General features: G+C 38.0%; 1 protein-coding gene across 1 annotated transcript in view; it reads left to right on the forward strand.

The window, feature by feature from the left end:
* PREX2 (phosphatidylinositol-3,4,5-trisphosphate dependent Rac exchange factor 2) overlaps nt 1-21,412 on the forward strand; it is a 184,392-nt gene extending 162,980 nt beyond the window's left edge. The window contains exons 39-41 of the mRNA XM_063327016.1: nt 4,547-4,649; nt 11,491-11,558; nt 16,031-21,412. Coding sequence (XP_063183086.1) covers nt 4,547-4,649; nt 11,491-11,558; nt 16,031-16,076 — 217 coding nt within the window. The 3' untranslated portion in view covers nt 16,077-21,412. The remainder of the gene's footprint in view (nt 1-4,546; nt 4,650-11,490; nt 11,559-16,030) is intronic.
* Nucleotides 21,413-22,564: the final 1,152 nt, after the last annotated feature.

A 22,564-nucleotide genomic window follows, 5' to 3' on the forward strand; every position in this document is an offset into this window, starting at 1 on the left:
GACCTATTTTCTTATTTGGGTTTCTCATCAGAATCAATACATATTACCCAGCAATCACTATAGAGAAATACCCCCACAATTTTTACCAAAATTGACTTACTTAGTATTAAAGTTTTTAATTGCTGCATACAGTGACATAAAAAATAGCTGCTCTATAAGCATTAATTTAAATGACAGCAGAAACAAATGAATACTTAATAGTGTAATTGGTTTAAAAGGTGGTCAAATATAGGTATGATCAGCTTATGAAATATAGAAACAAAAGTAATTAAAATAATAATGGCATTAAATTACCTGTTAAGTAGAAGCTTTAGATTTTAATTAGACTAAGCATATATGCATCCTTTTCATATTTTTTTTCCTATTCACATAGCCAGAGCATAATTCATTTCAACATCTCTGACGGTGGTAACTACGAAACCAATTTGTTTCACCTCATCTTTTCTATTCAGGGCATTTTTCTAAGCGATGTTTTGATGCATCTTTGGATGTAGGATGGCCGGAATCCTAACTGAAACCTGAGAATGAATTGAGTCATTTAGATTCCTTTTACTCTGGTAACATAGATGTACAGTTTGCTGAGTGGCAGCTCTGTAGGTAGTGTACATGAACTCAAATTATTTTTTCTTCCAGGTGACATTAAACAAGCTGTCATGAAGTAATCCATTTCTTAGAAAATTTCAATCTGTTTTCCTCTGTTACAACTCAATTTTTCAGCGCAGATGTATGTCTATCCAGCCGATTTTACTGCCCTTTAGTAAAAATCACATCCAGTCAGAAAGAAATGGACTATTCATGGTAGAAAATGATTTAACCTCGTTTGTTCGGGATGGTCTGATCCAGAAGATGTTTGAAAGTTTGTATTTAATCTTCACATCAATACTGTCATGACTGATGGGAGACTGGGGATAGCAGGCAGGGGCTGGGAGCAGCTGCAGTCCCTTCTGGTTCTTGGAAACCAAATGGGTGAAATGAGGAGTTCTCAGCCCAGTTGTGCTGGGAAAGCCAAATGTCTGTGCTGCCTTGCTGCTGTAATCTGTCAAGGCAGGGAATTTGTGATTCTAATTGACATAAATTCTGAGATGATGAATTCGGGTCTTTTGTTTTTCTGGCATAAAAGAAGGGATGAGAGGAAAAGAGAGGGAGTGAGAACAGATTTTGATTTGTTTACACTGTATAATATATGGATTTGGGATTTATACTTCCCATAGCAGAACGTTATGAGAACACTGAAGGAGTTTTTCCCCTAATATTTTCCTTGTTTGTTTTGTCTGGGCTGATTGCATCCAAATGACCAGATACTTTCAATGGTCAGAACTGCTTCCAAACTGCTTTGTAAACTTTAATACCATCTGCTCATCACCTCTCAAAATGGGGGAGAAGGGTGGATTATTACATATTGCACTTATTTGCTGGCAGTCCTTGATGTTGAACCTTGCTCAGACCACCAGAACAGTCTCACCATATGAGGAATTCCCAGCTTTCGTGTTGTTTCATGAAATTGTACAAGTTGTATTGGTTTAAATTTGCATTTGGTTCATCTTTCTGTGCTTGGCAGTCCTATTGCTGAGGTAATTCCAGTTACGGCGTTTCCATGTTACCATCTGATGTTTTGTGTGTGTGTTTGTTTCGTTCACAGCTGGTTTTCGGAGCGGTTTGAATTGTGATAAGGAATATGTAGTAATTCAAAAACTATATTTGAAGGGCTGGGAGAAAGCACCAGCATGTAAATACATGTTTGCTATTGAGTCGGTTCAGCATAGCACCGTGGAAGGTTTATATGATCAGTTTTATCAGAGGATTCAGTATTCAACAAAAATGAAGCTATTTGAGTGTTGTTTTTTGTATTTGGAAAGTAGTAACCTTATTTCATAATTACAAAAGCCATAAACGGTAATTTTAATTCTCCATTCATCAAACCTTTTACGTGCCTTAAGAGAAATACAAAATCCAGCGATGTTAAATTGCATTTCTAAGAAAATAGTATATTGAAATGCAGCCATGCCACTGATGCTATTTTAACATTTTTTAACATGCATTAATGAGTAAGAATGTTTTTTAAAAGAAACACTGGATGTATCTAACCAGCATTACTGTCGGACTTCACCTCGAATGTAAAATGTTTTATTAAAGAGGTCTGATAATAGTTAACATCATCATCACTGCTGTCATCTTGAGTGTCTTCACTACTAATTTGCTAGGATACGTTTAAAATATTATCCTTGGAATGACTTTTCTTTTTTGCCTTGAGGTGAGATCTTCAATGTTAGCCCCTGTGTTTCAGGACTGTACGGTAGTTGTTGCCTAGCTTCATAGCAGCCTTTAAAAGAAATCTTCATTATGCCATTTCACTCTTTGTCTCTGCGTTTCCCGCTCCGGTTCTGTCTTTATGTACGCACTTGGCAACCTTATTTCTGAATCACGGTTGGCATTGTCAAAGTGTAGATGGCTCATAATGTCCGTAATCACCAGCCATTTCATCAGGTTTTGGACAGTGAGCAGTTTGGCAGTCTTTTGCGATCACAAGATTACTGTTTGCACCTCATTCTTCAAGCTGACCTTCATTTTGGGGGTCCTTTTGTTCGTTTTGATTCACGCATGCAGAATATGATTTTTCTGTTCTTTCAGACTTTTAGGTTCCAGGAAGATGGGATTTATGGGAGAGCTGGCTCAGTAACCGGTTGGCTGAAAGCTGAGCTTGGAGCCCATTAACCTCTATTATACCTACAGAGAGACTTTTTACCCTTTTTCTCTGGCTTAGATTACATGTGTCAAATTAGATTTCAGATACTTTTGCTTTTTCCCCTTGTCAGTGGAACAAAACTTCCTTTGCGGTCTGGTCTTGAAGGTTAGATGTTTAGATTATGATGCTGGTAAATATGAGCATGTACTGTATTTGTGCAATATTTCACCTTTCAAAGACAAGATGAAAGCACAGTGTTTAGAATTTCTAGTCTAATATTTAACTACTGTGCACCTTAATCAAACAGAAAACACAAAAGACCAATAGATTTTTCCTTCAAGTTAACTCTGAGGTCAGTGTATACAAGAAACTGGGGAATAAAAATTATTTCATTACCAAGGAAAAATCACTTAGCTTATAAATTTTTAATGAAAGGCCATTAATAAAGCTACAGATCAAATTTAATATCTTCTACACTCACTACTGTGAAATTTTTTACAGTCCATAAATTTACTTAAGCGGTATTTAAAACGTGTCAGGGTGGGGTTTTTTTTTCAGTGAGAAAATCAGCGCAGACACATTTTTTCCTCCTACAGATCTTCTGCTCAGCAAGATGAGTGTTTGATTGAAACATATTGTCTGTTCTGTGTGCATAATGTAATCTATGCAGAATCTTTTGGTCAGGATTTTGCCAAAAGGCTACTCAAAAGTATGTTTTAACCGTGTGTCTTAGTTTTATTATTTGAACTTGAAATATGCAGCTTTTGTCAGGTTCTGCTGAGGTAGGATCGTTTTCTGTACACCTCATCTTTCTGGCTGAAGAGATTTGATTATTGCAGTACTTTGGTTGTGAGGAGAAAAATCATCTAGCAGCTTACTGGTGCAGAATGCAGCCACTCTCACCTCTTGGGTGATAGCAGCCCTCAAACACATTGCGCTTTTCAAAAAGTACCTGTTTCTACCCAGTTTTGTTGCCTTTATCTGTGCGTCTTCTACGGCTTTGGTCTTGGTTGTATGAGAAACCATCTATCTGTCCTCATTCTCACCATGACAACTGAAATCGGATGGCATGTCCAAAATGACTTTCCCTACTACTTCTTGTCTGGTGCGATGATAGGTTGTCCTGCAGAAAGATCTTTAGCTCTGAAACTTTCCTGGTTGCTCTGACAGAGCCATTACAGCCTTTCCATTAGGTTGTGGTACCATGATCCGTTTTTCTCCTCAAGCATTTCCTTGAAAAGGATTGGCAAAGTAGGAGACAACAGTTTATTTGAAGGAATGCCCTATTTATTTATTTTATTTTTTGAAAGGGGTAAATGTCTCTTAATTTTGGACTGAACTGCACTAATGTGCCATCAGAATAACCAAGGTAAATTAATGGCAAGAGGTCAGGTTCCTGGTCCCAAAGCTAGGGTCGGCATGAGCAGTGGAGGGTGAGAGATAAGATAAGGTGTGCAGCAACCACTTGGAAAGGGATTTATACAGTTACAAAAAATCCTTCTCCTTGAGTTGTCACTCTCTCATGCACTTGCCAAGCCATAGTTGCGTTGTGTTTTCTACTGGTTGTTTGTTTGGTTTTTGTTTGTTGGTTTTTGTTTTTTTTTTTTTAAACAGCAGCAAAACAAGGCAAATAAATGCATTTGTCTGTAAGTCAGCAGGAGCACTTCTTACACTCAAAATTTTTCTAATTAAGAAACATTTCAGTGTTCAGGCTAATGCCTGCATGGGTGAGGGAGGGATAGGGGGCCAGGTCTACTACAGTATTTTTATTTATAATGTTTTTAAAAAAGATAATTGATCTGAAAGCAATTATTTTAAGGAAACTACTACTAGGAGCTAGCTGACTTCTGTCATCCGTTGCAGGTGCACTCTGAGTGTTACCCTGGAGCAGGCGATCATTCTGGCTCGCAGCCACGGGCTACCTCCTCGCTATATCATGCAAGCTACGGATGTCATGCGCAAACAGGTAAGATGCTCACTATGGGTAAGATCTTGATGTTTCCGAACAAGACGTGTTATCATCCAACAAGACTGACTTGACCAAGCATTTTTTTTACCTCCATCTTAATGTTGTGTAATGCCTGTGCGAGTTTTGTTAGTCTGGGTATTTAGTTGAGTTTTTTTAATTCTCTTCCTCTATTGTTGACTGAAAGGGTGTGTTTTCTTTAAAATAATGGAACAGGCTGTTTTTAACCAGATGCTTGCTTTCTCTGTATGTGTAAATGGATCATAATTTCTACAGGGTTATATATTTTCCTTAGTGGTTTTTGTATAGTAACTGCTGTGGTATCACCTTACAACAGAATAGTCTGTTCAGTACGACAATCTTTATTTTATTATATATTATCCATAAAAATAACTTAAGATTATTAACTATTGTTAATAAAAAATGACTCATGTACTGAATGAAGGGGAAGTGTAGGAAGGAAGGGAAGAAATAAATATCCTGGTTCTTAACTTTCCAGGCAGGATTCCTGAGGACAATGTGCTTATTTTGAAGTAGTGTTTTTCACTCTTTCGTCGTAATAGAATATTAGGATTTAGAGGCTGTCGTGGATAGATAACCACCTCAACCTGAACTCAGTGCTAAGGTGTGACAAAAAAAATGCTGGCCTAAAAGGCAATATCAACTGAAAATGGGGGTTATACTCTACTGCATTGGCACAATTTGTCCTAGAATATCTTGTTATCAGATAAATGCTTTCAAAAGGATGTTTGGAATCTTGGAAGGAGTTCAAAGGGGGAGCACGAATGATCCAGAGGTTGTTAGGCAAGGCTTATGAAGTGAAGATTAAAGAGCTCAACCTATTCAGTTGATCAAAGAGAGGTTGAGCGGGGGCTTAATCCCTCTGTGTGCATATGGAACGTATATCCCAGCCTGTGGTAGCTTTCAACCTTATGACAAAAGCATAAACAAGATACAGGATGCACTCAATCTTGCAGTGAAAAAAAGATAATTAAATATTGGAACAATTAATCACAGATAAGATTCATAATTTGTGGTTTTTAATTTGCATCTAATTTTGTTAGTTTCATTAATTCTGCTACATATTCTGTGCAGCAATCACAGTTTAGTTATGAAAATGATTAAACAGCTGTACTTCACTTCTAACTTGCTGTAGACAAAAATACACATATGCTAGATCAAACCTTTAGTCTTTAAAGCAATTGCGTAGATATTCTCAAGCCATAGCTTCTGATGAATTATACGTAAGCGCTGATGCCTGACATGGATACATCAGTGTAATTAGTCTCATTCCTTTTCGTATCGGACTTTCACTGTATTGGGTGCATAAATTAAGTTTCTGTGGTGAATAAATACCCTCGACGTTCTTGAATCAGATCATGCTGATCTGCTCAGGAATTACAGCTTTAACTTGACTTGTAAAGAAAAATACTGCTCTGTAAGGATAAACTTGCAAGTATAGGTTGATGTGTCTGCTCCTGAAGTTCTAGACAAAAGGCCGATCTGAGTATTTTGCAATCAAAAAAATGTGGATGTAGAGTTTTGCATATGTCTGATTGCAGGACGTGCTCTGTCAAAGGCCGCCTTTTCAATGTACAGTTCTAGACCATTTTCAAAAATGCTGATTCATTTCTGCAGTTTATTAAATGAAAGGCAGAATGAAAGTAACTTGCATGGGTTTGAGCAGCTGTAACTGTACTTGCTCAAATAGAGATATGGAAAGAAGCCTGCACAGGGGCTCCGTTCTCTGCAGTAAACAGCTGCTGATCAATAGCTGTTAAAGATACCAATATCTCAATACCACCCACAGACACTGCAAAAAAGTCTGCTAGTATATCAGGCCAGGCTTTTTTTCACACATTCTTCTTCTTGCAGGAAACCACTACAGCATTTAATAGAGTGATAATCTTTTGTTGTAATTTAAAATCAGTCTTGGAGTTCTGTAGTAGAAATATAACCCTCCATTAAATTCTAAATGTTTTGGAGTAATTTCAACAACACGCTATGGTATCTTCTAGAAACCTGTTCTGGATTCAATGTTTAAATTATCTGAAGGATTTAACTGTCAGGAGTATAATGCAGGCCATAAAACTTGGAGGGGAAAACAAAAAAGGCTTCTTGGGGTTTGATGCAGTTTAAAGGCAATACATGTGTCTTTTAAGTGGCTTAATATAAAAAAAAAAAAAAACCAACAACCAAACAAAAACTTTGTTAGCACATTTACACCCTGAATCTTTTGTGAAATAAAGAGATTAGCCACAGGGAGGTGCAAATGAAAGGAGATCTTTTCCATCTGTTATTCTGGAGAAGCCAGCAATGTTAGCTCCTGGCAGTATCAGCTTTCCAGAAGGGGAAATCGTCTCCAGTCGAAGCTGATACCTCTTCCAGCTTGGGGCACCAGTGCTGAATAACTGGAGTCACTTGACTGAAGGGATCACCTCAGGAAGTGGTTCTTTTCTTTTCAATCAAATGAGGTCCATGATCGTGTTTAACAAGACTGATAATGGCCCCCACTGTATTGTTGGAACACTATGCAAAGTAGTTGCCCTGTCAGCTGTAATTAGGTATTCGCAAGCACCTGTTTTGTGAGAACTAAAGGAAAGAGACCAACTTGTTGGGAGTTGGTATGAACTTGGGTCTGAGAGATGCTTTTAGTTAAGTGGTTTCTGGTTTTTATCTGCTGATCCAGTCTAGACTGATTTTTAAAATCAAAATTTTGACAAAACATCCCAACTATCTTTTAGTAACTTTATTTACTCATGTATATTTATTCATGTAAACATCTGTATGCACAAAATACTATGTAAAGCATCCTGACAGGGGTGTGTTTTCGGGATGCAGCAGGGAGTGGGGAGGACGGAGGCCTAGGAAAGGAGCTGCAGGAGGGCACAGGGCTCTGAGGAAGAACAGTGACTAAAAAGCTGATAAACAGAAAAGACTAGGAGAGAATTTGTGTTGTCTTTTAAGTGAGTAATCATTTTTCCATGCCTTTTCATGAGCATAATAACAGCACTACATTTTGAGTAATTCTCATAAGAATTGTACTGATTTAGAGCCCTTTGAGCAGGGCATAAAGAGAATATGTTTTCTTTATGTGACTGGTTCTTGCTATCTTTAAATTAGTGTGTAGCTTGAAAATAAACCTATCACTCTTTTCTCATGGCAATGAGAAAACTGGTTCATATATGAGAGTCCAGATTGATGGTGGTGTCTCCTCAGAGCTGCTGGCATCTTTCACCAGTGCTCTGGCAGTACTGGTACGCAGAGGGAAGCATTCTGGAGCCACATAGCACAACTGCCCCTTATGCCTACGTGAGACAAACAGTGTCAATATTTACACTGCTATAGCTTTAAGAATCATATTTGAGAAGTATAAATTAACAGTATATTGAAATAGAAATGGTGTAATGCTCAGTGGACACAAAGAGATGTCATGTGGCAAGTTGCTAGTAATTCTTGGGGGGTTTTCCTCAAAAGAAATAATAATCTGGTGGTTGTAAGGTCGGTCTAATTTGTTCCCTTGCCAAACAATAAATTACATGGTTGTATAAAGCTAGACTCCTTTTTAAATCAACGCATTTGATTTATTATGTAAGCAAGATACTAAAATTAATTTGTCTGGTGAGCAATGCAAGTAAAAATAGGCTGGTTTTGTTCTCAGAGGTAGTCACAGCACTGACGTTCAGGATCTACATGCGATTCATTTAGATAGTTTTCCCATGTATATGTATATTCTGGCTCTCAGTTATGTTAATCATATGCCAGTCTCAGCAGTCTGTCATGGTGGTGTTTCTTTATTATAAAATTTTAGAAAAAAGCACTGAGGAAAGGACACTGAAGGTGATGAAGGTCTGGACTCAACTTGTCTAACTTTGTGACCAATACCGGATCAGCTTTCCTGTTGTAATTCATGACAGACACTTGTCATATCTGTTCTTAAACCTCCAGTAGTGGAGACTCCTGCATAGTGCTTCCCAAGTGGTCTGTTCCAGAGTTTTCTTAACCTTTTCATTAGGATGCTTGACTTGGTGCCTCATTTGAGTCTTTTTTGGTTTTTTTTCCTTTTTCTTCTTCTATCTTTTTCCTTCAATTTAAGTCTCCTGTTTTATGTCCAGTATACTGTAGACTTAGAGACCAGATTTTACTCCCTTTTTAGCAGTAGACTTTTTAGTATTTTGAATGTTTCCAGAGATGAGGCATCTACCACCTCTCTGGGCACCCTGTTTCAGTGTTTTCACCACCCTCGTCATAAAAAATGTCTTCCTTATATCTAGTCTGAATCTACCTTCTTTTAGTTTAAAACCATTGCCCCTTGTCCTATTGCTTCAGGCCCTACTAAAAAGTCTGTCCCCGATTTGATTATCATTTCCCTCATAAGCCGTCACTTTTGTAGATAGAATCATGGAATCTTCATGGAATCTTCATGGTTGGAAAGGACCTTTGAGATCATCGAGTCCAACCATAGACTGAACATCAGTTCAGCTGATCTTTATTTTTTCAGTTGTATTTTCTTACGTAACCATTCTCCCTATTGTCCTCTGAACTCTTTTCAAGTTTTTATTAAAGATGAAAAGTAACTATGAAGAATTTGAAAAGGATCTTAGAGGACGTCATGATTGAGCAACAAAATGGCAGGTGGAAATCAGTGTAGATAACTCTTAAGTGATGCACACAGGGGAAAAAACAAACCCCAGGTTGACATTCACAATACCTGACTCTGAGCTTGCCATTACATCTCATGTTAAAGACCTCAGGATATGGTAGAAAACATCAGCTCAATTCTCGGTAGCTAGCAATAAAGCAAATCAGAAGTTATAGTGGTTTAGGCAAGGATAGATGACAAAGTAGAAATCATGTTATCATGACCCTTTATTTAAAGTGTCTGATGTTCTAATTCCTTCCATAAGTATATAGCATAATGGAAAATATTTGGAGAAGGTCAGAAAAAATGATCAGTGGTTGGGAATGATTTGTAGACAGGACAGACAGACAAAATAATTTAGCTTCATGAGTGAAGTTCACGAAGTTCAGCTTCATGAGTGAAGGAGGATATGACAAGGGTCTAAAGAAAAAGTGGCATGGATAGGGACTGACTGTTGTCCTCACCAGTGCAGAACTAAAGGCATCAAATGAAACCAGCAGATTCAAACCAAATTAAAACAGTGGTTCTTGCCACAACAAGCTAAGATCGTACCCAAGATGTGGATCTCCTTCCACAAGATGCTTAGTGATGGGAAGTTATTTATGGGTTCAAGATGAGATGGGAAAGAATAGAAGAGAATTACTGAAATCGATTAAATACATACTCACTGCTGAACAGAGGAAGTATTGAGTGACTAATGATTGAATTCTGGAGGAGTTTCTGGGGAAAGACATGTTTGTTGTGGTCTGTAGTCACGTGTCTTGCAACTGTCGGAGACGAGCTTACTGAGCTAGAGTTAAAGCTAGTTAAAGTCACTTATATTCTGCCTTCAGTTTCACAGGTACTCTCGTTATTTTCTCTATCTTTAGCAGTATTTTTTTTTTCCTAAGAGAAACTTAAGGACACAGTATTTTTTGTGGCATGTGTTGATTTACATAAACTCTGAGAACCTCCCTGTGTGTAACCAGCCAGCCTTTTTCATCGTTTGATTCCCTAACAGTGAACTAATACCTTCTCAGTTACCTGGGTAGCAGATTTCTGTCAAATGCAAAGTCCAGTCTTACTCTACGTATTGAATCACTGATTATACCGCATATTTACATCATGTGCAGCTGCCATTGCAGCACTGCTTGGAATGTAAATTATCTGTGATGTTTCACACCAATTTAAAATCTCATGGTAATAATTCTGAGATTATATATTTTTGTTCTCTGTTACTTTGTCCTGAATTTAGGTAGTACAGAAGGACAAATAAAGGGAGAATCAGTGTTTGTATGATAGACAGAAAAAGTAGTTTCCATCTCCTTTAAAATGTTAGAAAACAGAAAGAGACTGTAAATCTAACAGTTGTGTTTCTTTATGATGACTACTTTACATTAATAAAACTGCACTTTAAAAGCTGGACCTCATAATTTAAAACCAAATTCTACTAAGTTCTTTCATATGTCTGAGCTAGATTGTTTGCAGAAGAGTCTGCATTTTTCCATGTCACGATGTATGTTTTACATTCTGCAAGTCTTATCAACGTTCTCCTTACTGGATGAGTCAGTGAGACAAAAGTGCTTTCATTATGGCTGTTCAACGGGTCAGAGAGACCAGCTTTTCTAGTTGATCCTGCTTTAAGCAGGCGTGTTGGACTAAACAATCTCAGGAGGTCCCTTCAACCGTTTTTCTTTTTTTGTGTGTGATTCTGTGATTATAAAGGAAGATCAGGACCTGCATTTTTCTGATCCTAATTTAGTGCCTCAATTTAGGCCATTTTTCTAGATTTAACTAGAAAGCTATTCATAGGAAATAATCTGAAATTTTTGTTTGTTCAGAAGTTCATAGGAAATAAGTGACATTTCAGACAATAACTTTGTTATCCATGCCTTCTACAAAGAACGGTGACAAAAATCAAACAAATTGAAACCTTAAATGTTGATTTTTTTTTATGAAGTCTTTTGTTAGTACGATATATGTGTACGCATTTATTTAATAACAAGGGGAAAGATTTTTGTCTCTTTTCTGCATATTTCTCTAAGTTGAGAATTAATGTACTGCTTCAACTTGTTCCCCACCTTAGAAGAGGATGTTTCGTGACACAGAGCGTATGTATTAATTAATTATAACCAAAAGTTATGTTCATCTAGAAAGCTCAGAAAACTTTCTAACTTGTGTTGGAATAAATGAAGCAAAATTGTTGTTTTTCTTTCACAGGGTGCGAGAGTACAAAACACAGCCAAGAATTTAGGGGTGAGGGATCGAACACCACAGTCTGTTCCGAGGTAACTGATTGGTTGTGTCCTACGCCGTGGTTTTGTTTAGTTTGTGCTAAATTCTGTCCTAGCTGCTCAGAAGCTAACAATAAACATTGACCGTTTTCTGCACTAATTGTTACGATTTGGCTTTTAATGTACATAAAATCAATTACATTCTTAGCCATACAATTTTACTTAAAGTAATTAGTAGCAGAAATTCAGGCTCTGTAGCACTTCAAAATGTGCCCACTTTTGAAAAATGAAACCTAGTTCATGTTAATTATGAAAACACTGGAACAAGTCCTTCATCACTTGTGATGTTTAGTGGTTTTGGGGAAATATTCATAACTAAATCCATAACCCCATTTTAATGAAATACTGTACTGCAATATCTCAGCAAAATCGTGTTCTAGTTGCTTTTAGAGATGATGTAGTCTTTCTTTGTCTCTTTCTGAAACATCCATTAGAATGAAAAATGTGACTGTTCTATATTTATCCAGCTTTTTAATGCTGTGATGGATTGCAGGTACCTGAAATGTTTCTTAACAAGCACAATACTCATAAATGAAAATAACCAAACAGTAATGTTCTTCGTTTTATCCTAAAGTGGTTTTATTAATCCAGCTCTAATTTAAATCTTTTTTTTTACCAATTTAAAACATAATGGTTTTCGTTGACTAACAATAACACATTGAATGAGCTAAACAGGTATGTGAAAATACAGAACAGACCCAGTGTGGTGTTTAAATTTTAGTAAGGAAACAACGAATTAGTAATACCTGATAGAGGTAACCACGTGAATGAACATATACACTATCCGTAGCCTCCGAGAAAGCCTGTCTTCTGGATTCTGACCAGTAATACTCAGGAACATTTTCTTCTTACGCAGTTTGCTCCCCATTTCTCAGGTGTCCCAGTTTCTCCCAGTAGGGAATCAGGCTACGGCTTATAATTTGTTTGTAACAAATCACTGCACATTTTTCTGTGCATGTGCTTGGTCTGATTCTAGAAAAGAAGTGTACCTTAAGTGTACAAGGTATGAGTAAATCTGAGTAGCAGCTTCTGTTCAGTTGCTGAGGAGCAGTATTTGTTGGAGCATATATGCATCTTGCGTGCCTCATGAAAGAGACTAAGGAAGATCCAGCAAAAGTGCTGATTCTAGCGTAAACCCATCAGCAGTAAAGTCATTGCCTTTACCAGCAGGTGAGACCAAAAATTGTCTGACCAACTGTCTTGCGTTGTGGGAACCTAAGGCAGTAAATAAACATTTTATTACAGTAAAAGCTGTGAGAAGGCTTTTCATATTTTGAACGGTATGGTTCTGGCCTGAAATGGACGACTCCTTTATGACATAGTTCTAGAGGCAGCCAAAGAATTGTTGCAAACTGAACTTCTCCCACCTCTAAACGACAGAGCACGTATCTAGATTCAGAGCTTTTGTGATAAAGGAAAAATCTAAGTTCTTAAAAACGGGGCCATGAGATATTTTTTGGCTTTACATCAGTTGAGGAGAAAAATACCCTCTTTCTAATTGACACTCCCACAACATAGCAATGAAAAGCTGAAGGAAAATTTTGAGATGGCTCCTAGAACGTAGAATAGACAGATGTATCTGACATGCTTGCCAGTCAGCAGCAACGTCATAGGAATATCTCATTGACCTCCGTGTTTGGGGCATTTGGTGTATTGTTAGATAGATAGGTCACATAAGTCAGAATAGTCATCAGCAGGAGTGATACTTTTGCTGTATAGGTAAATGATACTGTGGGTTCTTAATTCTTTGTCTTGCAAAGAATTTTACCTTGTTTTCGTTTAACATCACTTTAACAATGTTCTCAGTTCTCTGCAGTTGCAGCTGTTTTCTGTCTTTTCTCAGCTGATCTGTTCATACCATCTCAAATAGTTCCATATATATTGACCCAGAACAGGCTGTTTCTTCTCCACACTATCTTCAGCAACTATAGCTCCTTAGGGATTTATGGAGCCTTGTTAATTTGCTTCAAAATTCTCCCACATCACTTGCTCTGCACAGACCTTGGTACTTGGGGCTGAGCTTTTCTGCGCGTTGTTCCATAGAAATTAGATTTTGCTAAAACATCACCAAGAACTAACCCCGCTTAGTGTCATGGTTTAACCCCAGCCAGCAACTAGAACCAGACAGCCTCTCACTCACCCCTCTTTTCTTCCCCGCAAAGGGTAGGGAGAAGAGGAAGAAAAGGAGAGGAAAGGATAAAAAACCTCATGGGTTGAGATAAAGACAGTTTAATAAAACAATAATGGAAAAAGAAAATAACAATAATAACAATAATAACAATAAAAGAATATACAAGGCACAAGTTGCTCTCACTGCCTGGTGAATTGGTTGCCCAGCCCGACCTGAGCAGAGATCACAGATTCTCTCCCCCAGCCCCAGCCAACCCCTTTTTATACACCCAGCGTGACATCTGTGGTACAGAATATTCCATTGGCCGTTCTGTTGTTCTGTCTATGCTCCTCCTCACCTTCCATGGGAAGCTGGAAAAAGTTCTTGACTAGTATAAAGATCAGTTAGCAACAACTAAAACAATATGCATTATTGACGTTCCTTTCATACCAAATCTGAAAACACAGCAAACACTACAAAGAAAATTAACCCTATCTCAGCTGAAATCAGGACACTTAGATGAGATTCTGACAGTAATTTTATCTGTCTTTTGCCAGCTTTGAATGTTACTGCTTTATGACACTAGCAGAATAAAATAACTCAAATAAGCTCTGTTTATTTTTCTCTGCATACTTCTCTGTGTAAGGATCGGGCCATATTATTGTCTCGTTGGTGTACAAATATGAGATATGTGTGCATGGCTCCTAACATTGCTGTCTGCACAGTGTGACCTTAAATGCTCATCAGTCTGCCAGATGACAACGTGGAAGAGCCCAGGGATCTTCAGAACGCATTTTGGTGGAGGTTTGAAATCAGGTTTGCAATTGCCGTTTGGCTGACAGAACTGCTGCTCCTTGTTCTTACCATCTGGAAACAACACTCTGCTTGCTAACCACTGCCACTGAGATCCACGGAAAAGTTACTTAGCCCATGGCCATTCTGTGTTGTCAGTGTCCTACGGGTTTTAACTTCAAAGGGAAGTGAAGTCAGAGAACAGCAGCTGTCCTGCCCTGCTCTTGTGCAGCCACAGGATGTGTCTAGATGTTGAAGAGGCTTTAATGGGGGCAGCCATACATACCGTGCCTCACGTAATTTCAGTAGCAGAGTATCATGCCAAGAAGGCACCAGCCCATTGATCTTGAACTGTTTGGGGAGCCCAGCCACTTGTACAGATTTTTGTTTTCTGTGTTGATTTCTAGTGTGATTTTGAAATCGATGATTAGTTACAATGGAGTCATATAAATTAATGTGATGTTTGGCAGGCAAAGTTGCAAAATATATTTGGAAAACTCAGATACCCCAAGCATCTTAAATATCCCAAGCCAGTGGACGGTTCACCAGGCTGCCTGTAGCCAGACCTACCAAACCTGCTTTGGTATTTCAATATCAGAGGTTCTGATTGTCAGGTATTAATGCACATGCTGTGCCATTATCTCTTCATCTTTGGCTTCTGATGCTTTTTCTCCTTGCCATGCCGTGCTCAATCTCTTCTCTTTGCCATTCCTTCAATTATATACTTTCCCTGAGGAAAATATGTAATCTCCAAATGAGATCATGTCTGTTGCTGGTTCTAATTGCTGCGGTTGCAGGGGAGATACTGTATGCTGGACATAGAGAGCAGAGAGCCTGAGGTCGGAATGATTGCCCCCCTTTATTTTTCAGTATTCCTAACATTAGGGTAAAGTTTCAGACACTTGCTAGTGACCAAGTCCATGCGAAAGGGTTTAACAGAAATTCAAAAGCCTTTATAAATGGAGTCACTATTTCAGTCTGCGCTGAGGTAGTTATTTGAACCATATCTTACTGGTCTTGATTTCATACATGTAGCAGTGGTGGGGAGAGAGTCTGAAATCTTCGTGCTGGCGCGTCACATCACATGTCTGACGTCTGCCTTAGGTTCTTCAAGCAGCACCAGTTTTATAGGGGACTGTGTTAGAGCGAGGTCTGACTCTGTGCCAAAACAAAACAAAACTGGAGGCAATTGCATTCACCAAGCAGCTTTTCCAATTTAGAAATTCGGAGCAACAACAGGTAATTGCATTAGCGGAGGCTTAGTAGAGACCTCCAGAAGGGGGTGTCTTCACTGCAGAAATATGAAAACTTCACTAAACTGGGATGTCTTTATAAGATTGCTTATAGATGTGTATTGTAATAATAACACTTTCAATGCAAACATTCATACTCATGAATAAGATGTTACTGTTTTTGTATCAATGTTATTAAACTGAATTCAGTACCTCTTGTTTTGCAGTGCAGGAAGACTTAATTTAAGTTTTTGTTCCTAAAATTTACCCATTTTGATAATGACTAAGCTCTCAGAATAACAATTCCTTTGGGTTTTTTTTGTCATTGTCAGATTATACAAGCTATGCCAGCCACCACCACCGGTTGGAGAAGAATGAGGAGGACTGCTTCAGAAAATAATCCGATAATGGCCTTTAGGATACGGGGACTGTATGACAAAATCTAACTGCACTATAGCAGTATGTGCCTGGGGCTTTGCTAAATAAAACAAACAAACAAACAAACAGCCTTTACTCAGGATAAAGAAAGAAATACCCTAAGTATTCTCCATTGGCATTGAAAAATGGCTTCCAAAAAGCATTTCTGGAATCTGTGCACTCCGGCCTTACACTAGTAGAACAGGAATCTTCCTTGGGAATTTTACACTGGAATCAGATTTATTTGATGTGTCTTGTTCAGCCACACAACAGGTATAGCCAGCAGCTTGAAAACAAATGTCTTGTTCAGAGAGAATGACTTCACTTGTCCGCTATACAGAATGTGTTTCTGTGGCAGGAATAAACACCTAGATAAACTAGGCTTGATAATGAGCATGAACTTCCTATAGAGCCCTTTGCACTGATAATCCCTTTTTTCCTGTCACCATCATAATTTCTCAGAACGATGACGCTACTGTTTCAAGGATATAATGTAAGTGAGGCTTAAAAATGGAAAACTCATCTCAGAATGGTGTTTAATGGCTGCAGGCAGACTGCTGCTATGAAGGTGTTAATCAGCTTGTAATCAGTAAACTCAGCCATGTCTTACGCAGTCTGTTGTCATACTTCTTTAGAAGGAATACCTAGATGGCATCTGAGGTGGAGTTTTGCCCTTTTTCAGTTGCCGTTATAATGAAGGAGAAGCAGCGTGAGTCTGATCTTCACCCATAGTTAGACTGAATTTCAGACTCTGCCTAAGGGATGTTTTGCATTATCGCGCCTCTGCATTTGAGAGTTTTCCAGAGTTGTGTATATTCTTGTATAGGACTATACTAGCGAAAGGCGAGGATGAGGCAGTTTTGCTGTGTTTAACTGGAAATGCCTGTGGTTTAAGTTGAAGCGTAGTTTGGGGGGTTGATGTTTTATGCTACCATTTCCTGTGTTTTGTCAGAATGGTTTTGTATAGCGTTGCAGTTCTTTGGAGTTGGTAATTGTTATAGATTTATTCTGAAATTGTACTGAGTATTTAGAGGGCCCAGGGAAAACGTATCTGTGTTTGCTGTTCTTTTGTCCAAAAGAATTTTCAGTTAAATGCCCCCAAATGAGGTTTCATACGTGAACGCATTAAAACAAAAACTATATTCTGAAATAGTTCTACTTGTAGCGGTAGCTTTGCATTCTATTAGAGCAGGACATATACTGTCTGAATAAAATTTATTTTTTTGTACAACAGCGATCTATAGTTATGCTGTCCTGTAGCAATCAAACCTCACAACGTAATTGTTGCATATTATCTAATTATTTATGAAATCTTCAACAAATATATTAATCCACAATGAAATGAGAATTCAAGATGAGCTGCACTCTTACAGAGAGTGTTTTTTATATAGGATATCTAGGGGACTTGTTACTTTTCTCCAAAGGAGGAATTAGAGCTCCTACCTTTTTCAGTATTCTTAATGTTTTTACACAGACTTTAACTTTGCTAAGAAAATAAATATTTTTATATATCCACAGATATATATGTCGGCGCATATACGTGAGTTTCAATATGTATATATTTATGTAGTCATATCCATTACCAGTCCAACCTTAAATAGAGAACGTTTGCCTTATACTGTGACAAAGACATGCAATAACGAACACATCAGTAACAATTTCTCCTTTGTGCTTTGAAGTTTACACTCTTTCATAGTTACTGGAAGCTGTGGGACTATAATCTTTTTGATTAAAAAACAAAACAAAACCAGAAAACAACGTTTTAACTCTCTAGGAACTTACTGTTTTTGTCTAGGATGACCTAATGCTTGTACATCAGAATGAGCCACGATTTCTATCGTTGCTATTCTAGTCATAATCTCATACTTCTGGATGTGTTTTATTCAGAGAGGCAGTACTGGCTAGGGTAATTCCCGCTCCAGGCAAAAGCGCCAAAAACGTTTCAGTTTCTGCTTGTTCAGACATCGGGAGTACAGAGAAGCCGTAACCTCCTCATGCCAAGGATGGTGCCGGTGTCAGCCCCGGCTGCGAGCTCCCATCTTCCTGTGAGATTTGCCCACAGGAGTTTTGCTCTGAGGCAAGTCAGCCCTTAGCTGCGCAGAGCTGCTAATCCTCTATAATACAGAATAACCTAGAGGACAAAATCTGTTGCATGCATACACGTTATTACAACTAGTCATCGCTATTTTTTTTTATTGCCTTGAAAATGGTAGGAGTGCAAATATGCCAAAATAGTCTCCCTGTATAGTACGGTAGCTGTCGAATTCATCTTGTTGTTGAAAGTAAGGGGTAATAGACGTTTGTTAACACAGAGGGACAAACACTTTCAAGCCAGTCACTGGACCAAATTCCTTAGCTAGAGTTTCATGGCTTGACCGCTTGATTTTGTATCGAATTTTTGGTTCTTTATGCCTTTTTTTCACCTCCAGAGTCAGTTTTCAAAAATTAATATAGCACTATGAGCTTCACTGGTGACCCATGCTGCAAAATAACATACCTATTTAGCCTGGCATCAAAGGGTCTGAGAAACTGAAGCCCTAGTTTTCTGGGATTACAAGTAGCACGTAAAGATAGGATTTCCACGGGGAACTGGGCATAAATGACCCACTGACTGTCTATGGAAAGTGGGTGCCTAATGTCTCAATTTCCTTCAAAAGCCAGTGTTTGCTTGAAACACTGTGCGGCTTTTCAAACGCCTTTTCTTGTCCCTCTGTTCTCAGAACACATTCTAACACATCTGGCTTCTAAGAACATTAGATGGACATTTCAGAAGTCCATTCTTAAATTTATAGATTTACATTTTTGCATTAATAAAGCTCTTTATCTTGTTTGGTATCTGTAGAGGATGTATTTGTTCCTTATGCAAGGTGCACTTGCAGAGTAAAAAAAAAAATCCATTCTCATCACAGTAGGTTCATCCTCTCATAAATTTTTAGACTTACAGGCGACAAGAAGAGATGACCAAGAGTGATGATTTACAAGAACTGTAACACCCACGGCTTGTTAAATCTTTGCTTCTACAGCAACAGATTATGCAGCCTGTTTTTACAACAATGTGTTGTACTGGTTTAGGGAAAGCATTCTGTGTGTTACTTTACTTTTTCATCCATGACAAGTGTAATTCTTCGGGGAATAAATTCAAGGATCTAGAGACATACATTACCAAATACCGACTGCCATGATTCAGTGATAGTCTGTGGGGGATGTATAGGAGATTTAACAGCTCGGAAGGGAGGGTTAAGCGCCAAGGAACAGCTAAGTTGCCATAGGTTTCATGTTTGGAGAAAACTTACACTTTGATTTTAAGGTGGAGCTGATGATGTTTTCCTATCTTTGTAACCATCATCTATGAATGATAGGATGCTAAACAGTCTTTAATCTATGAAGTGAGCATTGATTCAGTCTAATTCCCCAAATTGAGTATTTTATAACACCTATTTTCCTTGTAGATTGTAAATTAATACAAAACCATCTATGTTCTGGTTTCTAGAAGTCAAACATTTTTGTATTTAGGGATCCATTTTAAAGTAAATATTCCTGCTATCAGCTGAACCAACCAACCACTTTTACGTCCATTGAGATAGTTGCAATCTTCAGGGGCACTTTAGATGGCTTTCACTGGGTTTTAGCAAGAGCATCAGTATTTTGTTTGGGTTTTATTTGTTTGTTTTAATGTAATCAGTAGTGGTCAGAACTGCTTTTCTACTGTTTTAGAGCCAAAACAATTAAACTTAAGTTGATGAGGATTTATCGTAATCATACTTCATTTCATTGGTTAGAATCCCCTAATAGAAAAAAAAGGAACCAGTTTTATTGATCTGTTTTTAGCCAGAGAAATTCACAAGCAAACAAGTGACTTTTCTGTTTTATTAATTCATTGTCGGATGTAGTGTGTGTGTGTGTGTGTGTGTGTATATATATATATATATATATAAAATTGACAATTGCCTGAATGTGAGTATACACATCATGGTTAAGCATGATACTCAGAAAATTATCTTTCATTTATTTTCATTTAAGTTGTGGAATCGGTAACTGTAGTATATATACATATTGTTCCATACTCGTTACTTCACAGTTACTTCATGGATATGGCTGCCAGCATTTTACGCATATTTTGCACCATTTTTGTTTAACATTATGAAGAGAGTTTCTCAAGCTAATGCATTGCCTTATGTATTTTATCTCTGTACTTGTTGATAAATGCAGGTAGTGCTTTTCTAATTGTACTCCAGCAGTACACTGGCATTGGTAAATGAGATGCACAGTACATACCTGTCTCAGGATACCTGGATTTTTCAGCATTAGGTTTTGAAGTATAAAAAGATACTGAACTCATATTTTTGTATGCTGACACTTATGTAGGGTTTTTTTATATATAATGTATATATCAATCAAGTTTTCCTAAAGAAAACGTATTATTTGGAATGTTTCCCTTCTCCTGCTAGAAGACGTGGGGTTATGTTTTCTTGTTATGGATGTATAAATGAATATACAGCATGCACAGTCATGCAGATGTGAACACCGGCGAGAAGTTTCAGATTGTCCAGAGGCCAATCAAGTAGGCATTTCTTACGTTCTTCTCCAGAAATAACATCTCCATGCTAGAAATCCTGTATGGCTAGAATGGAACTACTTTAGAAACAATTTTTGCTTCAGTTTGAAAGTCCAATGGAGTGTTCGAAGTAGCCGGGACATTTCTGCAAGTACTTCAGTTTGGACTTCCATGGGAACATCCGCAACATCTTTTGTATGTGTGTGTGTCCTATCCGTACCATGCGCCAGATTTAAGAGACTAAGCAGCCTTATTAACTTTTTAACACCCTGTATATAGTGTACGTATTTGGTTATACTTGTGTTACCCTTTAAAAATGAACTTAATTTCTGCATTGAGTATTGCACACGTTTTTCAAATGAAGAATATATTGTCTCATTAAGCACAAGAGAGAATTACTGCTTTGAAATATTATGGATAAGTACAGCCATACACAGAATCTCTCCGTGAGCTTTTGTTTGAAAACCGTCAAACTAGCAGCTCTGTGGGTAGTTGAGTTTGTTAGAAGTAACCTTAGGAATTTAATGTTAAATATCCTTGAAACATGGATTTAAATGACTTTTCCCGTTTTTGTAAAGCGCCTGTGTAGCACATATAGCAGTTGCCATGTTGATTATGGGTTAAACTAATACTGTGTACTTTTAGATCTAGGGTTTATTTTTTTAGTCCATGTATTAAAGACTGGAAAGGTAACAATGTAGTACAAAATGTCAGACAGCAATAAAACCATTCATAATATGGCCACTGCAAATCTCTTTATTTGTAAGCAATACAGAAGTTTTGGGGAGTTTGTGGGGGGGGTCTTTAACCTTTTCAGTATGTCTGCTCTAGGAATTCTGCTGCAGGAGAATAGAAATTAAACTTCCAGAAATGTATGTTTGTAAAAGGAATCTCTTGTTGAGAATCCAGGCCCAGTCTGGGTTCATTGCTGACAGTTAAACTGTGTCTTTATCACCAAGTGGAAAACTGAAGCCTGCATGAGCAGTAGTCCCTGGCTGTGGGCAGCCGTATTTTGTGAAGGCTGGAAGAAGGGAGACAGGCATGAAAATCCCTTTCTGGCCCCATGGTGCTATTACTGACCCACAAAGGTCCGAAACAGCCACGGTTTCTGGCATCCCCTTGTCTGAAGTATGAAGTGGTCGTCATCTCTTTACTGCTGTGCGTGAGGAGAATCTGATGAGCGTAATGCGGGGTGTTGTACTCCCTGCGCTAAAGAAACTCCTACAAATGACTGATCCTTTAGAGGGACTGGGAACTTGCTCGTAGCTACTGCTGAGATGCCAGGGATTTGAGGAGTTGCACTGAATGTTTCATAGGACCGAAAGCCGATGAAGTATTAGACCCTCCTGAGCAGTTATCTCTATTTGAAAGAAGTTTTGATTTCTACATGGTTGTGATCAAGATCAAAAAGCACCAGTGTGGGCAGGACCGAAAGCAACTACAACGGTTTTGTAAAATCCCTTTTGTTTTCCGTGTTCTTCTAGCAGGGAGGAGGGTGAGGACGAAAATTTTTCTGGATAGCTAGACTTCAACAGATAGATATTTACTTTTTTTTAATTTCTTTTTTTTTCTATCATAAGTATTCCTCTCTCCATAATTTTGTGAAGGAAGGCAGTATGGAATTTTGGGTTAGTATTAAGAAGCAGAAGGGACCAGATCATTTCAAATATGGCCTGCTTTTCTACCATCTTTTTTTCAGTGCTCCTCGTTTCTGTGGTCTTGACCAGCGGCCACGTATACATCAGAAATAAAGTCCAAAGAATCACAAATTGCTTTCTTGATCAGTGTACACAATAGGAATAAATAGTACTTTGAAACAACTTCTGAGAAAGATGTCAGTTATACCACGGTAGCACTTGGCTGTTGTCCAGTAATTTCTCATTTTCATGAGAAA

The sequence above is a fragment of the Chroicocephalus ridibundus genome, chromosome 2 (assembly GCF_963924245.1).
Source record: "Chroicocephalus ridibundus chromosome 2, bChrRid1.1, whole genome shotgun sequence".
NCBI lineage: Eukaryota > Metazoa > Chordata > Aves > Charadriiformes > Laridae > Chroicocephalus > Chroicocephalus ridibundus.